Source organism: Eulemur rufifrons, chromosome 3, assembly GCF_041146395.1.
Source record: "Eulemur rufifrons isolate Redbay chromosome 3, OSU_ERuf_1, whole genome shotgun sequence".
NCBI classification, from domain to species: Eukaryota; Metazoa; Chordata; class Mammalia; order Primates; family Lemuridae; genus Eulemur; species Eulemur rufifrons.
In genome coordinates this window covers 74,989,296-74,999,062 of record NC_090985.1, presented here as the reverse complement: position 1 = coordinate 74,999,062, position 9,767 = coordinate 74,989,296, and the positions used below count along the sequence as shown (strand labels likewise).

The window sequence follows — 9,767 nt, the reverse complement described above, 5'->3', positions numbered from 1 at the left end:
ATATTATCCCAGCCCTGCATTGATATATCATCCTGGTTTCTCATAGCTGCCAATGCCAAGGTACTATATGATATCGGCATATTTAACAGAGCAAACAAAATTGTTGATGGTTGTGCAAAGAAAGCCTCTTTCATATTAACGCCACAATATTTTACTTGGAAGTTGTATTTAAACAACCTCAGTAGTTTGGATCACAGCCTGAGAAAGCTTAAGAGTTTGAGACTGTATCTGCTGATACTCTCTCATACGTCCGTGTGCAGGTAACATCGTTCACAGCACTTTCCTAGAAGACAAAAGAAGGATGAGATAGGTAAGTATTGTTGGTGAAACCCATGTTTAGAAAAATGTAAACTAAGTAATATCCATACACGCATTCCTTAAAAGTCTTGAAAAGAAACCTATATAAATAAGACGTATTTGTTAGCTGATTTTGCCATATTATATATAATATATATAGAAAATCACATGTATGTGGTACATATGGTGCATATATAAGGTATATATCATGTTTATATATTTATGAAGAAAGCAAGGCATACAGTGGAATTTTAAGTTTTTATTAAAATATTTTAAATGCCAACCTTGAAGCATTTTTGTTATTTTACGTACTCTACATTTTTCAAATAAGAATACTAACTTACATTGATGTAGTATAATATTTTATGGTTTTCAGAGCACTGAGACATAATGATGATATGTAATTCTCTCAGAAAACTTTTCATGAAGACACTGTCTACATCTTGAAGGCCAGGAATCTGAATTTTGGAGAGGATAAATAACTTGTCCAAAGTCACAAAAGTACTGACTGGAGGAGATGGAAATCCACATCTTTGGATTCTGAGTCCAGTGTTCCTCCTAATGAACTATAAATGTCTGTTTATTGGCTATGTCATGATAAGCAGTGATAAAATCAGTCATCTCTAGTCTTCCCCTTCTGACTTTATAAGAAATAAAATGTATCTTTTTTTGTAGCTCACAGCAACCTCAAACTCCTGGGTTCAAGCATTCTTCCTACCTCAGCTTCCTGAGTAGCTGGGACTACGGGCCTACACCACCATGCCCGGCTAATTTTTTTCTATTTTTAGTTGTCTGGCTAATCTCTTTTTATTTTTAGTAGAGATGGGATCTTGCTCTTGCTGAGGCTGGTCTTGAACTCCTGACCTCAAGTGATCCTCCTGCCTCTCGGCCTCCCAGAGTGCTAGGATTACAGGCATGAGCCACTGCACCCAGCCTAAAATGTATTGTTTTCATAGAAAGAAAAAAATATCCCTGTATTAAGAAATGAGGTTAGATGCTATTTACCTCTATACAAACCTTGTATATTCCCTTAGAACTATTTTATAGTATGTTCAAAATTAGCTTTTTATTCATTTTGGTGCAGGTAGGGGTTTGGGAGGAGAAGAATCATTTACACAGATCCGTCCACTCTGTAGAAGTGGGAAAGATCTTGAAAGTCATCCCGACAGGGAGTAGGATGGATTCTATAAAGTGTAGACCTTGGAATTAGGAATTAAACCAACTGGATTTTAATCTCAGCACCACTACATTTTTCTAGCTGTATATACTTAGGTAAGTCAGTGTCTGAATCTCAGAGTCCTTGCCTGTCAAATGGGCTAATAAATCTTGGCTCACAGGACTATTGAGAGGATTGGGTAAATAATATTAATACGTGGAAACTTAGGGACACGGTAGCAACATAAGTATTAGTTCTTACTTGTGTTAACTCATCCATAGACCAAAAAGATACCACTCCACCTTCATACCCCTAGTTTAAAATTCTTTCTCATGCTTTCATTTGGTGTTGAGTTGGAAGAACAGTGAGGAGTTAATCCTGGCTTGGAGTACAGGATTGGCAACAACCCTCAATCCCCACTAAAGTCTTTCTTGCAAAAACACATGCCTGCTTTGGTTTACCTGTGAGTCAAAGAATTTTTTAAAATTTTCTTTAGTTTTTTACTTCTCCGATCCATGCACATTTTATAATATTAATGCTTATACATTTATCTGATCATGTTTTTCCTCATTCTTATAAAGTAAGAGAAAAAGAAAAATGACATTCGTTATTGTTTGAGAACAAGTTACTTGAGTGATTTTACACTGGGATTGCGATAGATGAGGAAATACGAGAACCAGCTCACTCACCACCACCATTTTCCCGTCCACCAGTTTCCTTGTTATGGTGGTTTCCTTGCCATCCCAGTCCTGAACTTGAATCAAGGAATCGTTATCTAAAGTTACTTTACTCTGAAAAACAGACAAAACAAAATTCAGATCAGATTGTCATATTTGAACACCAAAATTTCATCAGGTGCCAAATTCTTTTTAGCTATTATGGTAATCTCAGATAGTTTTAGAATTTGTTTACAATCCCATTTATTTTAAAAGACTTTGTCAACAGTAAATTTGTTGGCTAATTCTGCTGGGGAAAAAAAGTTTTACAAGAGTAAAAACATAATATTATCTTGAAGAGTAAGTGAAATTTTCTTTTTATTTTTTACTATTTAGGCAAAGTGTTATCTTTTTGCATAAAGAATCAAAGTAAACTTCAAGTTTAGAAATATATATGAAGCCAATTCAAAAGTTCGCTTTCCTCTTTTTACCCCAACAATATTTTCCAGGCTTTTCCTTCTAAAAGTAGATTTTTTTTTTTGATTTAGCACAGACATCTTTTTTACACATTTTAGATCAAAATTTTTCTTCCATTTTATATGGCACAGGAATTTAAAGTCTCATATTTATTTATTAATAGTAACTGTCTATTAAAGTGGTATGACAGTTTCTTTTATCAGAATATTATCCTCCATATAGTTTAATAATCCTATGTTGAATTCATTTATTCAAACAACAAATATTTATTGAACTATCATGACCAAGCTCTGGGTTCTGTGAGACAGGAAATCCTGTCTTTGAGAAATTCACATTCTGGTGCAGAGAGACAGACAATAAACAATAAAATGAAAGTAAATTATGTATTTCAAATAAATGATGTATTTCAGTTGGAGCCCATGAGATACAAATGAAAACTCTGTGTGTCACTTTCAGGCAGAGGCAATAAAAAGGCCAATCAGTGTCTCTTTCTCTATCTTGTTGAGAAGACCACAATTTCCAGATGGTGCAGCTACAAGGTAGTTAAATGTCCTCTGGCCTGGATCCCTGAGAGATTAAGAGGGGCAGAGACCCAATGCACCTGCTTTACATACACAAACTTCCCCAACTCCACCCCAACGTTACATAGGGACTGTAAGCTAGAAATAAATCTGCCATCGTGACCTTGTGATTCATTTGTTACGATGGCCTAACTTTGCCTAATATAAGTTTAAAACTAGCAGCTAATACAAGTTTAATTCATTGCAATTCTATGCATGGAAAACTGCTACAAAATGGAAAGGGAGAGGTTTTGTTTCTGAGAGGTATAAATATTAATCTAGGAAAATGATTCTTAAAATGTGGTCTGCTAAGCATCAATTGAGACTTATCAAAAAATGCCATTTTCAGGTGTCTACCCCAGACATCAGAGCCGCTCAGGATGGGATTGAGCAGTGGGCATTTTTCAAATATCCCAGGAGATTTGTATATTAACATTTAACATCCTCAGAATTAGGCTTTTGTCAAAAGTTTATCATAAAGACTTTAAACATGTTTGCTATAATTGCTTACTTACTTTGGATGATTTCTAACTAATATTCTTATAAAATTTATCTGACAAATTGTTGTAGGCCTCACCTTGGTTTTACGGCCACTTGGTGTGGTTTCCTCAAACTCTTCTCCCAGTTTAAAGGAGATCTTATTGTTTTTAAAGATGCTTTTGGTTTTGATTGTGATCACATCTCCATTTGTACTGATGGTCACTCTGGGTTTTGCCAGACAGCCCAGTTTCCTGCTGGCTCTTCCTATTCCTGGAAACCAGATAAAAGGACATGTAGTTAAATTTGTTGTTGGCTCCAAGAACTCACATTATCTGGGTAATTGTTTGTTAACCAGGAGGTTTGTGAGTTCAAAAGATTTAATCCTTCATAAATTCACATCTCTAAAGCTAGTAGCTCCACCATTATATGTTAAAATAGATTATTTTTTTGCAGGAAAAAAAAACCAACTCATTTTTTGCACACAAAACAACCAGTCTCTAGTTGTTGTTAAGCGAGTGGCTTGTTTCTCTACTCCAGTGGTTATTAATCTTGTTGACTTATGGATCCCTTTGAAAATCTGATTGAAGCTATGAGCCATCCCCTTATTTTACAATTATATCCATTCACAAATAACCAAAATACTTTGGTACAGATTATTCATATAATGTAAGAATGTAAGCTCTTCACTTACATTCCTATATGAACACATATATGGAGTTTGTTTTCTCTATTATTAGTCTCGTCTATGTATTTCTTATTGTGGTAAAAAATATGTAACATAAATTTCCCATGTTAACCACTTTAAGTGTACAATCCAGTGGCATTAAGTTTATCACAATGTTGTCCAACCATCACCACCATATATAGAATTTTTAAAAATATAAATATTATATCCATTGTTATTCAACTTGCTTTTTCCCCTTATATGTATGTCTTAAAGATTTTCCAAGTCTGTACATATAGATATATTTATTCATAGCTACATAAGGTTCCATAGTGTGTATATACCAAAATTTGTTTTATCTGTCTCCCTATTTATGAGCAGTTTTTTTCCATTTTTGTGGTTATAAATAATTCTGCAGTGAACATCCTTGCACACACAGCTTTGTGTATCACATGTAGCAATATTTTCAATAGAAATAGCACTATGTACACAGCAATGCCTAAATTAAATTTCTGAGAGAAGATATATTGGGGAAATACTATAATAGGGTTTACGGAATTCATATTGTAAAATACAACCACAGGATGTGACAGACTGGATAATGGTCCCCAAAGATATTCATGTCCTAATCTCTGGAACCTGTGATTGTTACCTTATATGCCAAGGGGGACTTTGCAGATGTGGTTAACTTAAGGAGCTGAGATGGGGAGATTATTCTGGATTATCAGAGTGGACCCTAAATATAACCATAAGTTTCCTTATAAGAGAGAAGAAGAGGGATGTTAGACTACAGAGGAAAAGGCAGTGTGAAAACGGAAGCAAAGATTGGAGTGTTGCACCCACACGCTGAGAAATGCCAGCAGCCGCCAGAAGCTAGAAGACAAGATCTATTCTGAAGACCTGTAAAGATTAGAGCCAATGTTTGTAACATATCATTTTTTAAAATAATTGTGTCTTTTTGTTTTAAATCATTTATTAAAATCATTTGCTGTTTAGTATATGGTACTGCATGTTTTGTTTATATAAACCCACGGTAAATTACATAAGGGACTATGTCAATTCCAACCTAGCTTTGCAAACAAACAGTCTCTTGGTGCTGAATCAATATTTATTTTTTCTATGTAAAAAATTAGAAAGTCCAAGATTAGTATTATTTTATACAGAGCAAGTTCTGTGCTATCAAAACTCCCATTTTTATTGGCTACGATATGCAAGTAAACATAGCTCACCCAGTTCCTTCATGTATTCTTCGAAATTTTCACAAGAAACAGATTTCCATGTTCCTTGGAGCTGATCAACCATTCTGTTTGAGATAAGTTGATCTCAAAGAAAAATAGCTTCATAGGGGTGTGTACGTTGCTATTCCCTGAAATAGTATCAGAACCTGTTTTTAATACAATTCTGGATAGAAAGTGCAATGAGAAAAGTCAGGAGGAAAAAAAAAAAGAAAGAAACTCTAATTCTTGCAATTTTCCCTGAATACCATCTAAAGCAGAAAAGCTCTCTTAAATGTAAATAAGTCAGGATGAAAATGGAAACATGGTAGAGTATTTAGCAGGATTAGATATAATTTTTCCAGCACTAAGTTAGAATCAAAACTAGATGTTACTTCCCTTTCCTAGGCCTTGCCACACACAAAGCCGTATACAAGGGGTGTGCCCAGACCTCTCTGCTGCTGTCATTGGACTCCAATGCCCCAGGTCTCTCTCTTTCTCTGACCAAGGGTGATTCAGAAAAAGCCAATTTGTTGGATGTTTGGAGATCTAATATTCTCATTCTTGATAGTTTTAACTAAGAACCGGAGAGACTTCATAGATGGTATTTGGCATTTGAAGTAAAACGTTTAGTAAGGACTAAACAACCAATTTAAGCCACATGCATACTGAGCAAGAAAGAGGAACAGAGAGAAAAGAAAGAAACTGTGTTCCATGCACAGCAGCCCTGTTCCTGATGGTTCTCCAGGTGTCAGCTCAACTTCCCATAAGCTTAGAGAGTGGTCATTGCCGTGAGAACACCAAATATCTTCTTAGTAGATCTTCCTTAACTTAAGCTAGTTTCTGTTTCTTTCAACTTGAAGGACAAATACACCCTTATACCTGTCATCAGCCCCTGAGGACATCATTGTTAATTCTAGGAAGTGCTTGATGCCCATATGTTGACATACCGTTATTAAGAAAACCGGAAGTTATAAAATTCTTTTATTTTTATTTATTTATTTTTTTTGAGGCAGAGTCTCACTCTGTTGCCTGGGCTAGAGTGCCGTGGCGTCAGCCTAGCTCACAGCAACCTCAAACTCATGGGCTCAAGCGATCCTCCTGCCTCAGCCTCTCAAGTAGCTGGGGGACTACAGGCATGCGCCACCATGCCCGGCTCATTTTTTCTGTATATATTTTTAGTTGTCCAGACGATTTCTTTCTATTTTTTTTGTAGAGACAAGGTCTTGCTCTTGCTCCGGCTGGTCTCAAACTCCTGAGCTCAAATGATCTGTCTGCCTCGGCCTCCCAGAGTGCTAGGATTACAGGCGTGAGCCACCTCACTCAGCCTAAAATTCTTTTAAAACAGGAAGGAGGATATGGTACTTTATAATAATTCTCATTAAAATGTTAAATTTCCAAATTCCAGTATCCATAAAGGCACTTATCCAGGCCAATAGTCTTACTGATAATTACTCAAATAACATTTACAGAGTAACTAGTGGTACTAGTGTTACACACTTATTATGTAGCTAAGAAACTTTGCATGCACTATAGATTTAATGTCCCAGCTATGATAAAGATAGCTTTATTGGTAAAGATACCATAGTTTGTTGGTTGGTTTTCCTTTTCTGAGTTAGGCAATGTAACATTATGATTTTTTTTTACATCGAAGTGTACAATTTGTAAGGTTATGCCCACTCAATTAAGTAGGCTTGAGGCTGAATCCAGGAAGTGATCCACCACTGAGGGTACTACAGGCAATAAAATTAGGCACTGAAGGTACTAAAACTCCCAGTATGTTTCAAGAAAATATTGAATGCTTTGTTTCATATGTTGGATGCACATTTATCCTCTATCACAAGGAAAATCACTGATTGAAAATCACCTCCTTGAAGAAGGTGTCATGGTGAGAGAGGCGCTGGTCTCTCTCGAAGGCAGGTTAGACTTGCAGAGGTGTCAGTAGCTGAAGCATGAGATAGAGCCCACGTAAGGCTTCTATCTCTGCCACTGTGGCCCCTCCGTTCATGTGTCCATTGTGTCAGCTCAAAAACTGGCTAATGTCAACTGGCCTAGATATTTTGTCTACTTGGTGATTCAGTGTTTCTTCTATGATGGATGTTTTGTGGTGTCCACTCCCATATGTCCACCCACATTCCTTTACATCAAACATCCTTGACTGCAATTTTTCAGTCCTTTCCTTCCAGACCCCTGATCCTGACTATTCACCTCTGCCCACGTGTATGTGTATATTCCTGTCTCCAGCCACACTCCCTCCACATGAAATGGGTAACAGGTGCCCCACTCTGAGCCTTGTGCACTGAGATGATGTTCCCTTACCAGTTCCTCAAGCCCCCTCCCACCTTGAGAGTAATGAAATGACTGTTCATTTTCAGCTTGCCCTCCCCACACTGAACTGACCAACCCATTAAATGCTCAGGCTTTTTCTCCTCCATTAGCTGGTCCAAGAGGACCCCCATATTGTCCTAGGCATGATCTGAGGGAGAGGTGTCGGCATGGCCATGTTGGGTGACACGGGGATCTGGGCCACCTGCTCATGCTGTTACCTTATGACTTCCAGTCTTGTTTAGGCTTAATCCCAGATGCTCAATTTCAGTCTTACGATGGACTGCTGCTGGGCCTGCCTGAGGTTCTGACTCACGGGTCTGACAGAAGCCAGCTCATAATGGACAGTTCTGGACACATTGTTACTTAGTGTCCTATAGTCAAGAATTCCGTCTCCACGGGGCCCCAGTAACACGCCGGGCACTCTTTTTCAAAAGGCATTTATGACTCTGTTGCAGATGGTGTGGCCTTGCTCCAGAACCTCAGAAGTCTGTGTTGTGATGCTTATGTATCTGTATGTATGTACACACACACACACACACACACACACACACAAAGTACATCTTTTCCTATCACTAACACCTCCAACATCATAGAGTTTGCCAGTCATATGGCCCAAGCACCAGGGTAGCTTATACTGTAGCCCTGACTTCCTGCAGATCTCTTTCCTGCTCCAGGCTCCACTCAAAACAGGGAGCTTTTCACCTCATCCAGTATGTGGGCTGTAGCACATTCCTAAATGTGCAATATATTTGCCACCATAAGCAAAGGGTCCTACAAGAATTTTGGTAGAAGAAGCAAAATATGGTAATTTGTCATTTGAAAAAGATATCCTTACATGCCCTAGACCAAGCTGGACCTCCATTGTACAATAGTGGAAGGTCCCTCAATCATCACCAACTTTAACTCCTGTATTCTGTATTGCAGGTATCTTACTGAGGCCTCCAGTATGCTATCCACTTCTTGCTCGTCCTACCTGATCAACATGATGTTGTGCAGGATGTCCAGACAGCCCAGATGTCAATGGATTATATTATGACAGAGAGCAGGAGTTAACATAGACCTGGGACAAAACTGTAAATATATACTTTTGTCTGTTCCATGTAATGCAAATGGTTTCTGATCATTCCTGACTGGGGTAGAAAAGAATGTCAAATAAATGTCTTCATACTGTGTACCTGATGCTATGTTAATCTGCACTAGCAAAGATCACACATCAAGCACAGTAGCCACAATTGGTGTTATTAGTTGAGTTTTCAATAGTCTAGAAATTCTCCAAGATTCATTTTATTTCTGTAGAGGGCAGGCTTGTGAATTAAATGGTGCTATGATGTGGACCACCACCCTCTGAGTTCTTAAGATCCTTTAGAGCAGCAGTCCCCAACATTTTTGGCACCAGGGACCAGTTTCATGGAAGACAATTTTCCCATGGACTGGGGTGGGGCGTGGGGAGGGATTGTTTTGGGATGATTCAAGCACATTACATTTATTGTGTAGTCAAACCTCTCTGCTAATGATAATCTGTATTTGCAGCCATTCCCCAGTGCTAGGATCATTGCCTCAGTTCCACTTCAGATCACATTAGATTCTCATAAGGGGCGTGCAACCTAGATCCCTCGCATCCACAGTTTACAGTAGGGTTCCTCCTGCGAGAATCTAATGACACCGCTGATCTGACAGGAGGCGGAGCTCAGGCAATGATGCCAGCGACAGGGAACAGCTGTAAATACAGATGGAGCTTCGCTTACTCACCCTCCTTTCACCTCCTGCTGTGCACCCGGTTCCTAACAGGCCACAGACCAATATGGGTCCACCGCCCTGGGGTTGGGGACCACAGCTTTAGAGTAGCCCTAATTTCTGCCATTCTTCCCCACCACCATCACCAAATAAAGTATTTTTTGGTTCACCATCTTAGCCAGAGCTGGAGAAAGGTGGGAA

The 9,767-nt window shown here is 38.3% G+C and overlaps 1 protein-coding gene across 1 annotated transcript; it reads right to left on the bottom strand.

Annotated features, from left to right (window-relative positions):
- Positions 1 to 208: 208 nt before the first annotated feature.
- Positions 209 to 5,592, bottom strand: FABP12 (fatty acid binding protein 12). The gene is made up of 4 exons (XM_069466315.1): positions 5,520 to 5,592; positions 3,724 to 3,896; positions 2,143 to 2,244; positions 209 to 283 (listed from the first exon to the last, which is right to left on the bottom strand). Exons 1-4 carry the CDS (start codon positions 5,590 to 5,592, stop codon positions 209 to 211), a joined length of 423 nt encoding a protein of 140 aa, XP_069322416.1.
- Between the last annotated feature and the right edge of the window lie 4,175 nt (positions 5,593 to 9,767).